At 43.4% G+C, this 20,890-nt stretch overlaps 1 protein-coding gene and 1 long non-coding RNA gene across 7 annotated transcripts in view; one reads left to right on the forward strand and one right to left on the reverse strand.

Moving 5' to 3' along the window:
* camk1da (calcium/calmodulin-dependent protein kinase 1Da) overlaps positions 1 to 20,890 on the reverse strand; it is a 238,680-nt gene that overhangs the window by 147,081 nt on the left and 70,709 nt on the right. For all 6 annotated transcript variants that reach the window (XM_069907465.1, XM_069907467.1, XM_069907462.1 and 3 more), the window contains one exon: positions 19,709 to 19,783. In XM_069907465.1, the coding sequence (XP_069763566.1) occupies positions 19,709 to 19,783 (75 nt within the window). The remainder of the gene's footprint in view (positions 1 to 19,708; positions 19,784 to 20,890) is intronic.
* LOC138748463 (uncharacterized) lies at positions 5,529 to 6,224 on the forward strand. Its single transcript, XR_011348047.1, has 2 exons — positions 5,529 to 5,566; positions 5,886 to 6,224. It is a non-coding gene; the product is annotated as an uncharacterized lncRNA (long non-coding RNA).

The following is a 20,890-nucleotide window of genomic DNA, read 5'->3' on the forward strand; positions in this document are numbered from 1 at the left end:
GTAGTTGGGATGACATATTTATTAATTCTTGAGGCAACATAGAATTGCTGGATGGACTCAGCAGGTCAGACAGCGTCTACGGATAGAAATGGTCCTTCAGTTTACCGAGACTGAGAAAAATGTGAAATTAAATATATAAAGAGGGAAAGATGCTGGGGGAGGGGCCCAGAGGTGATGGGGTCCATGATAGAAGGTGTGAGAGGTGGAGAGGCAGAGGGAGGGAGTGACCACTGGGTGATGGGAGGAAAGGTTAGAGAGAGAGTAAAAGCTGGGTATGGGAGAAGGCAATTTCTACATGTGGAGAGCATTCTGACCGCTTGTACGGAGGGACCAATGCACAGGACAGGAAAAGGCTACAGAGAGTTGTAAACTTGGCCAACAACATCTTGGGCGTCAGGCTCCACTCCATCGAGGACATCTACAAGAGGCGATGTCTCAAGAAAACAGCCTCTATCCTCAAGGACCCCATCACCTAGGCCATGCCCTCTTCACTCTGCTACAGGAAACTGAAGACGAGCACCCGATGGTACAAAAACATCTTCTTCCCCTCCGCCATCAAGTTTCTGAATGGACAATGACCCACAGACACCACCTCACTTTTCTCTCTTTTTTTTGCACTAATTTTTTAAGATAGATAGTGTATTTACAGAAATGTAATTTACAGCAATTTTTGCACCCACTTATGGTACAATACTGTTGCCATAAAACAACAAATTTCGTGACACGTTCAGGACAATAAACCTTATTCTGATACTGTGCCAAAGGGATATAAATGATTGAAACATGAGAGAAAGCAGTGGGGAGTGGGTGGTCAGTTATCTGGTCCATCGAGCCTGATTTTCCATTCATTGACCTCATGGCTGGTCGAGCTCTGGACCTGGTTCCACTGCCTTCCCCTTTTCCCTACTATGCCAAAATCTACCTAACTCTCTCTCAAATGTATTCAGTGAGACGGCCTCTACTGCTTCCTTGGGTAGAGAATTCCAAGGATTCCCTCCTCTCTGAGAGAAGCAGTTCTCTCTCATCTCCGTTCTAAATCTACTCCCCTGAATCTTGAGGCTGAATCCTCTGGTTCTAGTCCCAATGTTTTGTGCAGGGAAATGTTGGATTGTTCCCAGCACCGGATGGTACGTTTGACCACCCAGCGTCTAGTTTGTTGCTGTTCAATGGTTTGTTCTTGACGAATTACATATTTACATCATCACCTTTGATCAATGACATAGCCAATTACCACCCACGTTATTTGCCACCCTTGCTGTAGACCTTTGAACAGATGTCACATGCATAAAATAGATGAGTCATGCTGAGAGCTGGATCGTTTTTGAGACATTTCTAATGATGCCTTCTCCCTTACAACCCCCTTCCTCATTCATCTGGTGAATGTGGTCCATGCTCTGCACTGAAACAACAGCGTGAGGCGGATGGTAGAGCTAATTACTCTCTGCTTCAGGGATGCAGGTTCGATCCCGACCCCCCGGTGCTCCTGGATTGGAGTTTGCTCATTCTCCCTGTGACTGTGTGGGCTTTCCCCAGGTACTCTGATTTTTCCCTCTTCCAAAAGATGTGTGGTTAAATGGCTACCCTAATTTACTCCCAGTATGTGACTGAGTGGTAGAATCTGGGGCGGGGCAGGAAATGTAATGGGTCAGGGTATATTTTGAGTGGAAACGTTTAAAAAGTAGAATAATACAGAGCAATACGGCCCTTCGGCCCTTTAATGTTGCGCTGACTCACATATTCCTTCCAAAAAAACCAAACCATGAAGGCTTCATAATGAAGAGGGCCTCTGAATTTTAATGGCTGGAGCAGGGTCAGTAGACTGAGCTCCTGTCACTGTCATATCTGCCCTGTCTGAATCCCTGAAAGCTTCTCCCTTTTGGAGTACCAGAATTGGGGAGAACAGCACCCCCCCCCCACCCTCCCGTTGAGAGGGAGAGGCAGAGTAGATAACCCTACAGGACAGCGACCACGCCAGCAGCCCAGTGAGGGGCTCGGTGGCCGAGGGATCCACACAGACTGGGGGCAACTCGCATGCTGGCTCATGGGAACCAGGGCCAGGATTCAAGAGGGTGCTGAGAGCAAGAAGGGCTCCTGAAGGGTCTCGGGGGCTGAAAGTTTCCTGATCATGTCGGAGGTTTGGATCTGGGGCTCGGGCGGCCGATGGTTTGAACAGGAGTTTGTGTGGCTGCAGGAGTGCTGGAGGCGAATCCATGACCCGGAAGGAACTCCTTTGCTTCTCTTCCTCTCGTACTGTAAGGAGCGTCGGGAGACATGAACGGTGACTCAGGCAGAAGGCAATTTTGTGTAATATTACATGTTCTGCACTATTACATGACAAAGAAGAAATCTTAAATCTTGGAATCTTAGGATGAGATTCAGCACAATGAAACCGTCTCCCCCCTCTGTCGTCGAGGTGAGACATGTCTGGTATTTTCTCAAAGTGAAGTTGGGATGTTGACCAACATTCAACCCCCTGTCACCAACACATTTTGGAGTCACAGAGCCGTAAAGCACAGAACATGTCCTTCGGCTCAACTGATGGGATGGTTAGCACAACGCTATTTCAGCACGGGTGACCAGGACTCAAATTCACCACTGTCTGTAAAGAGTTTGCACGATCCCCCTGCGACGACGTGAGTTTCCTCCGGGTGCCCTGGTTTCCTCCCACGTTCCAGAGATGAATGGGGTTTAATAGGTTAATTGGTCACATGCAGGGGTGGTATGCTAATTTTATAAGTGCCAGAGATCACCAGAATGGTGACAAGGAGGTTTTGTGAGACCCGGCCTTGGTGGCCGCCATGTTGTATTTGGCGCTGTATAATTGACAACTAATTGGAGGACTGCAAAGTAGAATGACCGGTTGTGGAAAAAACAGAAATGTCCAGAATAGAGAATAGTGCTCAGGGGGTGGGAGGGGGTATGGGGGGGGGGGGTCTGCCGTGAGGTTCCAGAGTGGCCCCAAAGCGTCCCCATGAGATGCCAGAGCGGGCAGGTGAAGTGCCAGAATGGCGCTCCGGTGAGCTCCAGCAACGCTGCACTCCTGGTCACATTTGGGCAGCGTGGGCTCGTAGGCCAGAAGGGCCTGTTAATGTGCTGTAATCTCTAAATTAATTAAAAATCAGCATTCTGAACTTGTCCCAATTGGCCAGATCTGGTTCATGTCCTTCTGCCCTTCTTATACATAGATTTGTCTCTATTCATGTAACAGTAACTCATACCTCAGCTCACAGACGGAATTGCTTTCTCAGTTAAAACAATCTATAGGATTCATCAGTTTGCAAACATGCTGGAGGGACTCAGAAGATCACGCAGCATCCGGGAAGTAAAAAGCAGTTGACACTTCTGGCCTGAGCTCTTCTTCAGAAGTGCCGAAAATGGCTGCGAAGATTTCCTTCTTTGCCTCCATTTGGTTGCTCCACTATGTTTCTTTTTTCCTGAAGAAGTCCATCCTTGTAAAAGCTTGTTGGAGTTTTTGGAAGGTCCCTGGAATCTACTCTTCAGAAAGTACTTATAAACTCCTGAGATTTTGAAAGGCACTATATAAATTCAACTCTGGTTTATTGCAGGGGGAATGAACCCAAGGATCCCAATCTGTGCTTTCCACCCTACATTTGCCTGCTGCGATGGGGGAGAGCAGCCACTCCCAACAGTGGCCACAGCACATTTAAGTAAAAGCCTTGTTTTCTTTTCACCTCACGTAACATTCAAATTTTAAAAAATGTAGTCATGGAAGAAACCAAAACTCGAATGCTTCATGGGGAAGGGGGCCCATAAACTATGAGCAGAGTCCTAAGGGAGTGGGGGGGGGGGGGGTGGGAAGAAGTGGGAGAATAGCTAAAACAAAAAGGTTGAGAATGGCCGGGGTAGAGTTTGCGGAGTGGAAGTGGGAGCGTGGTGCGATCACTTTCTAACAGCTAGCACACGCCTGGAAGGCGCAGAGACGCAGTAAAATCTGCTTGATGATGACCTTCAAAGCTTCAGTTGGAGCGACTTCACCATCCAGAGTTGTGGCCGTCTGTTGTCTCCTGGTGACAGCAATCAGGGACCATGAGAGAATGATTTGCTGTCTGTTGAAGTTAGGGCTTTGCCAGGATAGGATGCTGTATTCTCCCTGCCTTCTGTAGCTGCTAACAAAATGAATATTCCACTCACAGAAGCCGCCAGCGCATAATTTAACTGCATTTTGCCCTCATTATCCTGTCAATTGCAAATCTGCTTCTCCTGGAGGGTGGGAGCAGCTTCAAAGGTGCGATTAAAAGATTTGTCACTGCCACAATCTCAAAAGGAGAGGTGTTAAACTCCCAGAGTTAATGAATAGGCAACAATTCCATAAGTAGCTCCTGTGGGGGAGAAAGGGGGGTGGAATGTCAATTAAAACATCCCCCCCCATCCTAAAATATAAAAACTGTAGAGACTTGAATCTGGAGTAAACAGTGAAGTGCTGGAAGGTCTCAGTGTGTCAGGCAGGATCCGTGGTGAGAGGTGGCCAGTCAACGTTCTGGGTTGGAACTAAGGAAAAGGGTTAAACAAAGGGGGAAAGAAGTGGGATCCAGAGGTGATAGGTCAGAAGGTGTGAGCAGTGGAGAGACAGGTAGAGGGAGACTTAACTATTGACCTATCGTCAACCCATCTCCTCAAGAGCGGTTGGACTTCCTGAGAAGATTGAAGTGGGCAAGGCTACCAGCCACCATTATGTCTATCGAGAGCATCCTGGCCAGCTGCATCACAGTGCGGTACAGTTGCTGCAGAGAAATGGATTGGAGATCAATCCACAGGACTATACAAGTGGCAGAGAGGATTACTGGAGTCTCCCTCTTCCCCCCCCGCCCCAACCCCCACCACCCCACAACATCGACATGATCTGCCAGGATTGTTGGTGGATTCAAACCCCAGTCTTGATCGCTGGCACTGTAACAGCGTTGCACTAACCGCTACGCCAACCGTGCTGCCCCTTAACCAGCCTCAATTCCTCCAGTGGCAGATCTGCCTCACTCTGAATTCCCTGATCTTTCAAATATTTATTCAGCTCCAACTTAAATATATCCTCAGGAGGCAGGGAATTCCACAGATTCACTACCCTCTGAGAGAAGGGATTTAATGACCAGACCCTCTTTTTGTAACGATGTGTTCTTGTCCAATACCCTCCCACTACTGAAAACATCTCAGCAATGGCCCTCTCAAGCCTCCTTAGCATCTGATATCTTTGAAGCAGGTCATCTTTGCTCTTTGAACCTCCAGCAGACACAGATCTAGGTGAAGTGGCAAGGATATTCAGAAAAAGTTCTGTGGGATTATTTCTTTGGAGCAAAATCTTAATGTTTAATGTCTCATTAAACAGAAAAGATTGTGTCAAAGCTTTAGTCAGAATGTGATTGTTTACGCATTCTAAATGCATCACAAACAAAGTGATGGGCCCACTTCTCCACTTTGAGCAGTGAGCTGTGATGTTTGATAAAGATAAACCTTGGATTGTGAGGTATCTCTGGAATTTGCTACCATGGGCGCCTGTGATTGGGTGTATTTAAGGCAGAGGTCTATAGGTACCTGAAGGGCCAGGGTATCAAAGGTTAGGGGGGGAAAAGGCAGGGGAGCGGGGCTGAGGGGGAGAATGGATCAGCTCATGATGGAATGGGCTCGATGGGACAAATGGCCTGCTTCTGCTTTAAAGAAGGAAGTCTGCAGATTCTGAGGAGAAAGTTTCAGGGTGGACATTCCTTGAAGAGACTTTGTAGTGGGGCAACATCAAACTCAATCAGGGACATATTTAACGACCCTTACTTTTGCACTTTACTGATTTTTTCTCCATTGCGCAATCTTGTTTACGTTTCTTTATTTGTTTAGAGTTTTTTCACTGCCAATAAGTGTTAATTCTCCCTGGCCCACAGGAAAAAGAATCTCAGGGTTCTATGTGACGTACACTGTGTGCACACTGACAATAAATCTGAAACCAAATGGAGGTAAACAAGGAAATCTTCGCAGCTGTTTTCGGCTCAGGCCCAAAACTTCAACCGCCGTTTACTTCCCACGGATGTTGCATGACCTGCTGAGTATGTGAACTGATGAATCCAATAGATGGTTTCAACTGGGAAAACAATTCAAGTCTGCGAGCTGAGACATAACTTAATGTTACACCGAAACCCTGTAACTCCTATTGGAAATATAAATCAATGATGAAATAATTGTAATATTCACGAAGAAGGAAAAGAAACGGTCAAAATACTGTTGTCAAAGTGTGTTTATGATATTTTGGAACTAAAATGAGGAGAAATTAATGAACATTATTATAGGTTTTCATATGCTTTACTGCCAACAACAGAGAATTAAATTAGCTGCCTCCCTCCTGAAGTCAGGAATGGGTGCCAGTGACTTTCTCACACTATCTAGCAACAACAATTCCACTGATCTTTCCAGTCAGAACACTCACTGTTCCATATATCAGTTGTTTTTGTTTTTTTTCAAAACAAAGTACCTGTTCAGCTCCAGCAAGGAAGAATGTCGGTGCACATGGACATTGTACAATGTGTACGACAATAATTTCATATCAGACCTGCTGACTCACCAGCTGAATCCTCTATTTTTATTTCAGATTTCCAGCATCTGCAGCATTTTGCTTTGGACTTCTCTTAGCCATTAACATGGGTCCTGAATCTGAAATATAAACTCCGCCTCTCTTTCTGCTAGCTGTCCTGCTGAACATTTTTGATTTTATGCCATCAATCATGCTTGGGTGGGGCTAGTTATCTAGCCCCCCTGAGGAAATGGCATGCTCAATAATGGAGCTGGCTGCCAGAACATCCCATCGATGTGGGATGATCATTCTTAAGCCTTGAACATGCACAACCACTGACTGCTTAATCGTATCAGACAGCATAGCTCACCCCAGCTAAGCATGTCTCCCACATTGTTGCTTGCTGATAAGCACATGTAGCAGTGGTTGGTAAGTGGACAGGGAATTGAGGGATGTGGGAAGTGATCAGACATAATCTTTTTGAATGAGAAAGGAGACTTGGAGGGCTGAATGGCCTCCCTGTATCTGCTTCTAACGCTGTCCTCTTACAGGAGCTGTGGCTGCTTTTTTTTAAATTTAGATGTACAGCACAGTTACAGGCCCTTCTGGCCCAGAAGCCCATGTTGCCCAATTATTCCCAAATTACCAACAATTCCGTATGCTTTGAAGGGTGGGAGGAAAATGGAGCACCTGGAGGAAACCCACATAGACACAGGGAGAACGTACAAACTTCTTACAGACAGCAATGGTTTCAAACCGGGGTTGCTGGTCCCGTAACAGTGTCATGCTAACCGCTACACTAACCATGCTGTTTTACATCTTCCATCCCAGGTTGTGTCAGCCCGGAACAGGGATTGATCCTTAAACTTCGACACCTCGTGGAGGTCAGCGCAGAACCCACCTCGGGGTGGGTGGAAAGGCTCTGTGAGGAGTTGGGTTTGGATGGGCACCAAGCCACCTAGTCTTGCCGAGGTGGACTCAGGTGGAGAGCACAGCCTGTGTGTAAACTCCATCACCTGTGCAAAACAGAAGCCAATCATCTGATATTTCGAAACGGGCTTGGACAGCAGAGATGTGGCAAGGAAGTCTCAGACAAGAGGGCATAATTTCAGGGTAAAAAGGTGTCAATTTAAAATAGAGATGGGAATAAATTTCTTTAGTCAGAGGGTCATCAGTCTGTGGAATGTGTTACCACAGGCAGCTGTGGAAGCCAGGTTGTTGGGTGTGTTTAAAACAGAGATTGACAGGGAGAAAGCCAGAGAGTGGGGCTGAGTGAGTGGATGGATTAGCTCAAGATTAGAATGGCAGAGCAGAGTCGATGGGCCAATGGGCTTGCTTCTGCTCCTATATCATGTGATCATGTGATCTTCTCGAACTGTTCGATATCACCCGCTACCCCTTCCAATTGAGGGTTGGCCAAGGGGGTGTGTGAGTGGAACAAACCAGAGAAATAATACCCGTTTCTGCAAATTTCCATCAAAATATTGTAAACTATGAGGTGACATATCATTGAGACTCGCTGCTCTCTTTGTGGGGTCGCTAGATCCACAAAGCCTCTCCATGCCCTATCTGTGAGTTCAAAGGTTGGCAGTAATTATTCCCATTTTCATGAACCTCAATCTGATGACGACCAATTTTTTTTCCCAACAGAGCAATTGGCTGCATCTTGGACCATTAATAACTGCTCATTCTTCGTGTTATTGAGGGATTACTATTTTTGTCTGGCATCTTTTTGGAAAGCCTGCAGTTTGGAAATTTGTGTGATGTAAACAAACTTTGAACAAAAGTGAGACCATCTGGTGAACAACTTGTGGATCGAAGCAGCAGATGAGACAGGCCTGCCTTCAGGAATTGGTTCTAGTTATTTCTAAGCTATAGGATTTGCTGGCATGCATGGTCACCACCCAGGAGATGGGTTTCCTGGGATGGTTCCTGCAATGGGGACTTCAGCTGCAAGCTTCGGTTAGAGAGACTGACGTCCTCCTCAGAGGAGGGTTGAGATTCAAGTTGATTATCATCTGATCCAAGATGAGGTTTAGCTAAGGGGAAGGTTGTTCCCATTTATATGGAGAAGACCAGACATTCTCAACTTTTTTTTTTTGGCTATGGGTCTGTTAGGAATCTGCTCAAGGTTTATGGGCCCCCTTCCCTGTGAAGCCGTCACATTTAGTTGGTTTCTTCTGTACTTCTCTCCTATTGACTACATAAAAAATGTTTCACAATTTCGGTCTGTGGCCCCAGGAGTACTGTTGAGAATGGCTGGATTACTGAAATTCAGGCTTAAAATATTGCTCCAGAATTTGGCGGCTGTGAGTGGGAATTTTCTTTTAATGTAGTGATTGGGAATAACCTGGTCCTTACTGCCCATGAGAGGGTCAAGTGGAGATGGAGCAAGTTTTGAGATGAAATTGAATGGGCTCTTGAGGGAAATAGATTTATAAGGGCACGGGGATAACAAAATACTGCAGAGGCAAAATGGGGTGGGCTGGGCTAGATGGGACTGAGCAGACTAACCCAGAGAGAGCTGGGATGCCTGCCATTTGACAGCCACAATGGTTGAACAACTCCACCAACACACAATCTCAACAACATCAGTGGAATTAACTCGAGGACAATTTACAAATCCTTCACCACACTACTGCAGAACTGAAATGGCATCTGAGCACCAAACTCACCTGTGCTCACCCGTTCAGTCAGTAACAGAACAAGGGGGTTAAACCACCGATAACTCCAGACACACTCAATGTCAGTGGCTGGTTATAGTCTCTTCCCCAATGGCTTATTTTATTTTATTTACAGCACAGTAGAAGCTGATTCTGGCCATTTAAAACAGTGCTGCACAATTACCCCCAATTAACCTACATCTTGAGCGGTGGGAGGAAACCAGAGCACCCGGTGGAAACCCATGCAGACACGGGGAGAACGTACAAACTCCTTACAGACAGCGCTGGATTCGAACCAGGGTCACTGGCGCTATAATAGCGTCACCCTAACCACTGAATGAAAGGAACAGTTCTTTCTTCTTTTCCCCATTTCTCTCCACCATTCCTTTTCCCCTTTCTCTCTCTCTTTCTCCGTCTTTATTTCTATCTCTCAGTCACTCTCAGTCGCTCACGGCTCGTCACCGAAAAGCAATACACTACAGAGGCTGGAAATCCAAAATAAAAAACGGGTCAGCCAGCAGCTATGGAGGGAGAAGCAGTCATGATTTTCCATCAATGTTTATTGCTGGGGCTGTCATCTTGACATGCCAACCGGGCTAGCAATGAGAATGCAAAGGACAATGGCAGTGGTGCCACTTGCAGTGAAATGGCTGCTTCATTGACTTATCTATTCTGAATTCCAAAGTCCTAAAGGATTGAAAGATCTTGGTCTGCTCTGGAGGTTCACCACGGTCGGCCTAGCGGTCAGCGTAATGCTGTTACAGCGCCAGAGATTGGGACCGGGATTTGAATCCCATGCTGCTGTCTGCAAGGAGTTTTGCATTTTCTCCCTGTGTCTGCGTGTGTTTCCACCCACCCTTCAAAAAATATATACCGGGGGGGTGGGGGGGGGGGTGTAAGCCAAAAGGACCTCTTGCCATGTTGTATGTCTAAATTTAAAAAAAATATATAATTATAAAAAATCATCAGGAGAACTTTTCCAATTGGAATGAACAAGAGCTGTTAACACGCACAGCTCAGGACATGGGCAGATTTGAGAGAACATTGCACCACCCTTCACACAAGGCAACTTAGGAACACAAGGAAATCTGTGCAAGAATTTAAGCAGGAGTGAATCACGCAATGCTGGAGAAACTCAGCCAGACTCACAGTGTCCATAGGAGGTAAAGATTTACAACTAATGTTTTGGTCTTGAGACCTTCTTCAAGGTATGAGTAAAAAGTAGGCAGGCGCTTAAACACTCAGCAGGTCAGTCAGTATCTGGGGAAAGAGGACAGAAGAAGCAGGAGAAGGAGTTTTCATCCAACCCATCGAGCCTGCTCCGTTATTCAATAATATCATGGCTGGTCCAAACATGGACAGCTCCACTAACTGCCTTTTTCTCTTCATTCTTAATCCCTAAAAATGCAAAACATCTATCTATGCAGCATCTACTGCTTCCTTAGGCCGAGAATTCCCCACATTTACCACTCTCTGGGAAAAGCAGTTATCTCCATCCTAAATCTACTCCACCAAAACTTGAGGCTGTGTCTCCTCAATCTAGTCTCACCAACCAGTGGAAACAACTTTCCTGCCTCTCTCTTATCTATTCCTATCATAATTGTATATATTTCTAGAAGAACTCCTCTCATTCATCGAAACTCCAGCAAGTACAGTCCCAGGTGGCTCGATCTTTTAGACACACAGCACAGTAACATGCCATTTTGGCCCATGAGCACGTGCCACCCAATTAACCTACAACTCCCCCCACCCTGTACATTTTGAAAGGTGGGAGAAAACAGGAGAACTTGGAGAAAACCCATGCAGATGCGGGGAGTACATACAAACTTCTTACAGATGACCCTGGGTTTAAACCCAGGTCACTGGCCCTATAGCACCATTGTGTTAATTGCTGTGCTAACCGTGTCGCCCAGGATCTCTCCTCAACAGTCTAAACAGATCCCTCATTTCCGAAATCATCGTGGTGAACCTCCTCTGCACCTTCTCCTAAACCAGTACATCCTTCCTCAAATAGGGAGACCAGAACTGTACGTAGTTCTCCAGATGCGGCCTTACCTTGTACAGTTGCTCTTAAATTCAATCCCTCCAGCGATGAAGGCCAACATTCGATTTGCCTTTGTGATACCCTGCTGCACCTGCAAACCAACCTTCTGTGATTCATGAACAAGCACTTCCAAGAGAAACAGACTTTATGTTTCAGTCCCCCTTCATCCTGAAACAGATGCTGCTCACCCGCTGAGTGTTTCCAACACTTGCAGTTTCTGATTTTGATTTTTCCAAGTTCTTCTCACAAAAAAAACAACCTGTTCTTTAACATGCATCGGATTCTGGATTTATCCACTCATCCACTAACATCTTCGATTCGAGGGAGTAGATTTAAGACAGAGATGAAGAGGAACGGGGGGCGTGGCAAGATGGCGTAAGGATCAGACGTGCCTTCCAGTCATCTCCTGACTCTATCTTATTGTTTTGTCTAGAAATGCCCGTTAAAATTCTTTAAAAGTTTAGATAACTTCAGTGCTGTTAATTTAACTTATGATGGTACAATTGGTGGAAAAGAGCAAAAAAAAAACGACAACAGATCATCAAAAAACTACATTTTCCAAAAGTTCAAGTTTTGGAGCCTACCTACAGGAAAGACACCAGGTCTCAGCCTGAAATGGATCCCAGGAGAGAGGTACAGCTTTCGGATGTAGAGATCAATGTTACATCGGTAGAGCCCTCTAAAGAGGGCGCCAAACAGCCTTTAGAACAAAGAGTTACTCAGGTTCGCACATGTGCAGTAGCATCTGACGGCAATGTTATGAATGAACCACTTGTAGTAACATCAGTTGAAGTACCGGCTGGGGAAAGGCATTTGTCAACTATAGCGGTGGCATTGCAAACTGCACCTCTTGAGATAAAAGAACCTATACAACTTGATGTACTGGGAGAAATTAATACATTATGGACTGGGGAAAATCCCGGCCAGCGTCCTCCAGTCATTGCTGGAGAGGCTGTGGCTGGGGTTTTCATACGTAACTATACTACAAGGAAGGCAACCAGAATGAAGGAAGCAACAGAAGATCCTTTGGTTATGCAGAAGAAGCAGGAATCTGTTGAGCCAGAATCTCTTCTAATTGAAAAGATTCTTGTGAATCTTGAATCTAAATTATCTTATACAATGCAGGGATTATCCAAGATTATGACTGAACTTGGTACTAGGTTTAATACTCTGGTGAAAATACATTCTCAACAAATGGCTGAGTTTGGAGCTTTTAAGCTTGAAGTGAGAGATAAATTTAATTCGTGTGAAAAAGATATAGACGAAATACGAGATCAAGTTTCAGATATGACCAAAATGGTCGAAGATTTACAAACTCAAAATAAAAATTTGGTGAAAAAGATTGATTATTTGGAAAACCAATCCAGACAGAACAATATAAAGATTATTGGTTTGCCGGAAGGAATGGAGGGACCAGACCCAAGAAAATTTTTTACTGAATGGATTCCGCAGGTGCTGGGTCAGGAACATTTCCCGGAAGGTATAATACTGGAACGTGCTCACAGAGCCTTGCGTAGAAGACCTATTTCAGGTCAAAGTCCAAGACCTGTTTTGGTTCGTTGCTTGAATTATTACGACAGAGAAATAATTTTACGAGTGGCTATTAGAAATGCACAACAGAGAAAATCACCCTTGATGATTCAAAATAATCGAGTTTTCTTCTATGCGGATTTGAATCAAGAAGTTATGTTCCAACGACGGGAATTCAATTCTGCTAAAGAGTTGTTGTGGAAGAAAGGTTATAAGGCAACCTTTAGATATCCAGCTGTTTTGAAGGTTTTTCAAGATGGTTGCCAACCAAAGTTCTTTGATTTTCCAAAGGAAGCTATAGCATTTGCTCAAGAGCCGCCAATTATTCAGTTTCAACAGAGACGTAGTCCGCCGCGATCTCTAAGGAGACAAGAGATGGAAGAAAAGAGCTGTGCTCCAAGAAGGAATGGTTGTAATGGTGACTCGGCAGTTGGAGTTGATTAAAAGAAGAGTTGTTCTTTTTTTTTCTAATGTTTTTGTTAAAAAAAAAGGAATATTAAATAATGATGATGTTAATTTAAGATGAAGTGAGAGTTGGGGGTGAGAACTGGATAGGCACTATTTCCTGAGTCATCTGCTACGTGTGAGTTATCTCACACCCATTTTTCTTTGGGAGTTACCGCATTGCGCGGTTTAGACAGGAGGGGGTATTTTTAACCTCCTACCCGTTTTTTTTCCTTTTTTTTGTATTATTAGATTAAAGAGTGAAGGTTTTTTTTTGTGTTTATAAAAAAAAGTATAAGAAAGTATTTGATTGTTTAAAAAACTAAAAATTGATGTGGTTTTTTTTGGTAAAGTTTATTCAGTAGATAAGGAATATTTGAAATTTAAATGTGAATGGGATGGATAAGTTTTTTTTAATATTTTTTCTTTAACTTTAAGGTGAAAGGAATGGTAATTCTGGTGTATATTATTTTGCTATTTTAGTTATAGAATGAAGGGAATAATGGTGAAAGTTATAAATTGAATTGTACAATTCTTTTTTTTTTTTTTTTTTTTTTTTTTTTTTTTTTTTTTTTTTTTTAAATTTTTTTATTTTTCACACCATAAATCACATTAGCCATGATATACACTATTTCTTTTCACACATATACAGTGACTTTTTCTCCCCCCCCCCCCCTTTCCTCCCAAACCACCCCCCCACCCCCCCCTCTCATCCATTTTAGGTATACAATCTAGGTTGCATTAAGCCAGTCAGACAATGTTGTCATTCAACAAAATTACACCAGAAATTCTACTGAGTCCATTCTTTTCTTTCCTTCTCCTTCCATCAACTTAGGTAATGTTTGTCCCCGGTAGGTTTTCGCTATTGTATTTAATGTAAGGCTCCTATACTTGTTCGAATATTTCAATGTTATTTCTTAACCAATATGTTATTTTTTCTAATGGAATACATTTATTCATTTAAATTTGGTAGTTTCTTCCTTTTAATTTGGTTATGTATTCCATTAATATTTAAAGACATATAGTTCAGCGTAGCCCTTTTATATTTTGTTTATCTTCTCTTTCCGTTTTTCCATCATTACCTTTCCTCCTTTTCCATTTCTGTTTTCTTATTTTCAACTCTTTATAAGACAACATTCCTACAACATCTAACATTTTCCTTATTCTCCTATTTCTATCTTATTTATCCCCAATCTCCCCTTCACCTCCTGAGTTGTCCTTTATCCCTTGTCGGACAACCACATCTCCCCTCTCCATTTGGATTTGCGAATCCACTCGCAAGCGTCAACTGATTTTGCAGTGACCGCTATTTCCCCCCACCCCGCCTCCCCCAGAAAAGATTTCACTTTTCATATGTCACAAAGGTCCCTCTTTTAATTCCCTCCTTATTCTCTCTATTCCATTACCTTCCCTTATTAATTCTTGTCTATACTATCCATATTTTCCTCTAAGTACAGATACATTCATGTATGCTCATTGTCTCTATTCACTCTTATACCTCTTTACCTGCATACATATCATTCGTGATCATTTTTACTCTCATTACCCGTCTTCATCCCTCAGTCTATTTTTGTCTTTACCCACATACATATCAGTCGTGATCATTTTAACTCTCATTACCCGTCTTCCTCCCTCAGTCTATTTTTGTAATTGTTCTGCAAATTTTCGTGCTTCTTCTGGATCCGCGAATAGTCTGTTTTGTTGTCCTGGAATAAATATTTTCAATACCGCTGGATGCTTTAGTATAAATTTATACCCTTTCTTCCATAAAATCGCCTTTGCTGTATTGAACTCTTTTCTCTTCTTTAGGAGTTCAAAACTTATATCTGGATAAATGAAGATTTTTTGTCCTTTATACTCCAGTGGTTTGTTGCCCTCTCTTACTTTTTCCATTGTCTTCTCCAGTACCTTTTCTCTTGTAGTATATCTTAGGAATTTTACTACAATAGATCTTGGTTTTTGTTGTGGTTGTGGTTTAGAGGCCAATACTCTATGTGCCCTTTCTATTTCCATTTCATGCTGTAGTTCTGGACATCCTAGGGTCTTAGGGATCCACTCTTTTATAAACTCCCTCATATTCTTGCCTTCTTCATCTTCCTTAAGGCCCACTATCTTTATGTTATTTCTTCTGTTATGGTTTTCCATTGTATCTATTTTTTGAGCTAGTAGTTCTTGTGTCTCTTTAGTTTTTTTATTAGATTCCTCCAATTTCTTTTTTAAGTCTTCTACCTCCATTTCTGCTGCTACTGCCCGCTCTTCCATCTTGTCCATTTTCTTTCCCATTTCCGTTAAGGTCATCTCCATTTTATTTATTTTCTCTTCTGTGTTGTTTATTCTTTTTCTTAAATCCTTAAATTCCTGTGTTTGCCATTCTCTAAATGATTCCATGTATCCTCTAATAAGAGCAAGTATATCCTTTACCTTGCCTCTCTTTTCTTCTTCTATTTCACCATACTCTTCCTCTTCTTCTTCCTCTGGGTTGGCCATCTGTTGTTTCTTTGCTGCCCTTTCCTCCTCTTCTATCTTGTTTCTATTGTCTTCTGTGGTCTCTTCTTGCTGCAGGTGTTCTGCAGCTGTCGTTGCCGGCTGTGGAGATCGACTCCCCAGCTGGTCCCCCCTCCCGTCGGTGTGTTTTTTTTCATTCGCATCGCGCATGCGCGAAACTTCGCGCATGCGCGGTTGCGCACTTTTGTTCGGCTCTGCGAGCCATTTTTGTAGTCCATTATTTACCGACCTGAGGGAGCGGGTTTCTCTCTCCGCAGCGGGCCTCTTCGGACAGGTAAGGCCTTCACCTTTTTCCTCCTTTGTCTTCTCTTCCTCTCTTCTTACCGTTGCTTTCGACTTTTCTTTTTTTGTCGCCATCTTCTTTCCACCTTTATACTCACTTTTCTGTAACTTTTATTTCTGTGCCTTTGTGTTTTCTCTTGTTTTTCCCGACTTTTCTGGAGAGGGCTGGAGTTCACCGTCCGGCCACTACTCCATCACGTGACTCCCCCGAATTGTACAATTCTTAATGAGGCTTGAATTTTGTTTGTGGTTTATGCTCCATTTGTTGAAGATATAGATTTCGTTGTAGATGTGTTTTTATTATTTGGATATCTGAATTTTAACGTAATGATTGGGGATATTTAAATGTGGTATTGGAGCTTTTATTGGATAATTATTCAAGAGTAAAAGGGAAAAATGGTGGAAGAGTACTAAAATTGAATTGTACAATGCTTAATGAGGTTTGAATTTTGTTTTAAGATGGTGGTTTATGTGACTAATATGGTGATAGATGTGAAGTTAGTTGAAGGTTTATCTCTATAGAGAAAGTTTTTTTTTTCATCTTTTTTTTCTCATGTTACAACTTTTTTGAAAGATTTGATTATTGTTTAAGAATTTTTGATAGACAATGTTACTAACTTTACTAATTTTTTATATTAAGTTTGAGTTAAATATATGTTTCATCTTAACTCTGTTAAATATATGCATTTAAGTTTGATTTAAATATGCTTTTTTAAGTCTGATATCTTAGTATTAATTACTTCTCTTTTTGTTAGTATTTTAATCGGTTATGTTTTTGATTTTTTTTGTAAGTGGGTTTTTTTTCTCACATATATTATTAACTTTATTAATTCTTCACTCTTTATTTTTGTGGGGGAAGGGGGGGTTGGACTAATTTGAGTTGGGTTATTAATGTGTAATAATTATTAGGGAGGATATAGTTTATTTAGATTACTGATACTGTATTGTAATTTTATTATTTTATTCTTAATTTTTTTTAATGTAATCCTATATGTTATTCATGTTATAAAATCTTAAATAAAGTTTTAAAAAAAAGAGATGAAGAGGAACTGCCTCTCCCAGAGTCATTCCTGATGAAACAGCGACTGCCTTTCACTTCCTGGGGTCGCTGGGTGACCTGCTGAGTTTCTCCAGCACTCTTGTGGGCACCAGGACACTTTCTTTCCTATTGTTATCAGACACCTAAATGGACCGTAAAATTATGCTGCTGTTTCTCCTTACCAAGTGACATCTCCCTGCAACTCTGCACTGTTGTACTATCTAACGTATTGTACCATGCATGAGATGTCGATTGGTCTGCCTGCAAACCAACATCTACCAGTGCATCTTGGTCCATGGCAATAACTTTAAGCTTATATTTGGACTTGGGTGTGTGAATTTGGCAGATTCTGTCTGTAGTGCCCCAGTTTCAAGATTGTCATGTAATAAAACAGTACACAAAATTTCCTCATTGTACCAAACGGCGGACTAATATTCACCATCAGCAGAAATTGTTCAGTGCCCTTACAGTCAGAGAAAGAGAAGCAAAGGAGAGTCCTTCTCCCCCCAGAGTCACTGAGTGTCCGTGGATTCACCTCCAGTGCTCCTGCAGTCTCTGTAGCCACACACCCTTTATCTAAACCTATAACCCCTCGACCCGCTGGCCTCCTCCAGCAGTTTGTTTATGGCTGCCCCGTATTGGAACAGCTGCAGATTAGACGCATGCTCGCCCCCCCCCCCCCCCAACCCCCAGCACCACCACCCAGGTGATTTGCTCACATTCTCCATGCACTCCGCTCCACTTCTCTGCCAGCAAATTCTGCCCTGTTCCGTCAGAGATATTTGGTACACGTGAATAAGAACAGGAACTGTGGGCTCCATACTGGCTGGCGGGGAGGCTGAGGGTGATGTGGTGGGGCACCAGAAAAATCCCCAACAACCCAACCTGGTCCCGCCACATCGATGATACAACTGAGAAAACCTCAACTTTCTAAGAATCCCAAGGAAATTTAGCATGTCCTCAAGATCTCCCTGCTGTCCTATGTATAGGTTGACTTGCCTAGATAGCACGCAAAACAAGGCTTTACACAATATCTTGTTAAAAGTGGCAATAAACAATTTAATTTTGGAGAACATTTACTGCTGAAATTTCAGATCCGCCACACACACAGTGTTTTGGATTCATATACAGTAAAACCTCTGGTATCTAGCAGCAATGGGATTGGTAATGGTGGATAGGTGAATTTTCCGGTTGCTTAAGATTGTGCGTTGTGTGAATTGGCAAATTAATAGTGATAATTTTAAACTTCCATATTTTTTCCTAATTTATTTTTTTTGCCAGTTGCTTGAATTCCAGATAACAGGGGCTTTATTGTAATAAAATTCTCACTCTTTTATTCCTGCTCCAAATCACTGGATGAGCTTAACCCCTCTCTAGTTGCCCTTGAGAAAGTGGCAGTGACTTTCACAATTGACCCCAGTACAGCTTCACTGAACTGATGGCTGGAATGAGAGAGTTCTCTTCTCAGAAAAGATTGGATTGCCAGACTTGTAGCTACCGGAGTTGAATAGTGATTAATACCTCCAGAACAGGACACTGCCTGGATCAGAGGATATGAGCTTCGGGGAGAGGTGAGACAAACTGGGATTGTTTTCTCTCGATGAAACACAAAAGTCTACAGTCGCTGTGATTCTAGTGAAAAACCACCAAAATGCTGGAGAAACTCACCCGATCTTTCAGCGTCCATAGGAGACAAAGATATATTGCCGACATTTGGGGCCTTCCTCAAGAAATGTTTTTTCTGGAGACCTGATTGAAGTTTACAAAATAATCGAAGGCTCTGATAGGATAAACAGTCAATCTCCCCAGGGTAAAATGTCACACACTGGAGGAGGTGTGTTTAAAGTGAGGAAATTTCAAGGAGATGTGGAGGCAGCTATTTTACACAGTGCTGGCTGCCTGGAATGGGCTGCCAGGAGTAGTGGTGGAAGCAAATTGAGAGGCTTCCAGATAAATGCTGGGAGCAGAGGGATTGCATCATGTTTGGCACAGACACATGGGCTGAAGAGCCTGTCCTTGTGGGGTCCTGTGTTCTAATCCAGAACTCGGGGTTCATTATTCAACATAAGGGGCTGCCTGTTTAGGGTGAAAGGAGATGAAATACTTTGTCCCTTTGAGTCTCTGCAACTCTCTTCCTGGGAGAATAGTGGAAGCAGATTCTTTGAATATTTTTAAGGAGTTTATTAAGGTGGGTGTGTGGGTCAAAGGTTACCAGGAACAGATGGGTAACATGCCCTTCCAGCCCATGCCACCCAATTACTCCCATTTGTATTTTTGGAGGGTGAGAGCACCTGGAGGAAACCCACACAGACACAGGGAGAACATATAAACTCCTCACAGACAGTGCTGGCTTTTAACTGGAGTAACCGCTACGCTATCTGTGCCACCCTTTGAGGGTGCAGTCAGATCAGCTGTGATCTGGTTGAATGATGGAACCAGGTCAAGAGTCCCAGTGGCTGGCACCCACTCCAAACCTGTATCTGCATGTCTGTGCAGTGAAGTGGTTTGAGACTGGTCTCAGTAAGCCCACCCTCATTGCTGCAGGGTTTGTGTAACATTCAAATCAGGCAATGTGAGGAAGGCATATCTTCCACCTGAAAGATCCCTTTTATTGAGTGAGAGGCAGTAAGTATGGTTCAAGGTCAAGAGCCTTGGCTCCAGGAAGCAAAGCAGTTCCCCTCTCTGATACTCACAGCTGCATGACCAAGTACAGGTGATTTGGGCTCTCATAGATGTCTTCCAGAGCAACAATGTTTTCATGTTTGATCCTGAAAGGCAGAAGATAAGAATGTGGTCATCCTCCACACCACAGCCAGGTCCCAATGATCACCACCCTCCATACTACAGACAAATCCCTATGGTCACCACCCTCCACTCCACGGCCAGGTCCCAATGGTCACCACCCTCCACACCACAGACAAATTCCTATGGTCACCCCCCCTCCACATCACGGTCAGGTCCCAATGGTCACCACCCTCCATACCACAGACAAATCCCTATGGTCACCATCCTCCACACCATGGCCAGGTCCCAATGGTCACCACCCTCCACACCACAGACAAATCCCTATGGTCACCCCCCCTCCACTCCACGGCCAGGTCCCAATGGTCACCACCCTTTATACCACAGACAAATCCCTATGGTCACCACTCTCCACACCACGGTCCTCAGCAGGTCACACAGCACCCCTGGAAAGCATTGAGTATAGGAGTTGGGAAGTTAGGTTAAAGTTGTATAAGACATTGGTGAGGCCAAATTTGGAGTATTGCGTGCAGGAAAGATATCAATAAGATAGAAAGAGTGCAGAGAAGATTTACTAGGATTTTGTCCAGACTTCAGGAACTGAGTTACAGGGAAAGGTTAAGCGGGTTAAGACTTTTTTTCTCCTGAAGCATAGAAGAAAGAGGGGAGATTTGATAATTATTTAAAATTATGAGGGGTATAGACAGAGTAAATGTAGATGGGCTTTTTTCAATGATGTGGGTGAATACAAACTTGTATTGGGTTAAGAGAGAAAGGGGAAAAGAGAGTGATAGGGTGTGGAACAAGCTGTCAGCTGAAGTGGTGAATGTGGGATCAATTTTAACATTTAAGAAAAAATACATGGATGGGGGGGTATGGAGGGATATGGGCTGGGTGCAGATCAGTGGGATGAGACATAAAAATGGATTGGCACAGACTAGGAAGGCTGAAGGGCCTGTTTCTATGCTGTTCTATGGTTCTTGCATTCAGCTGATTCTCCAGATAGAGGCATGGTCCACAGCCAATAAAGCTTTCTATTTCCTTTCAAAAAATATCTCTGGCCATCTACACAGTTGCTTAATCAGCTAAAACCTGAGCAGTTGAGATATTCACAATTATGCTACATAATAAAA

Source organism: Narcine bancroftii, chromosome 13, assembly GCF_036971445.1.
Source record: "Narcine bancroftii isolate sNarBan1 chromosome 13, sNarBan1.hap1, whole genome shotgun sequence".
In the NCBI taxonomy this organism is placed as follows: domain Eukaryota; kingdom Metazoa; phylum Chordata; class Chondrichthyes; order Torpediniformes; family Narcinidae; genus Narcine; species Narcine bancroftii.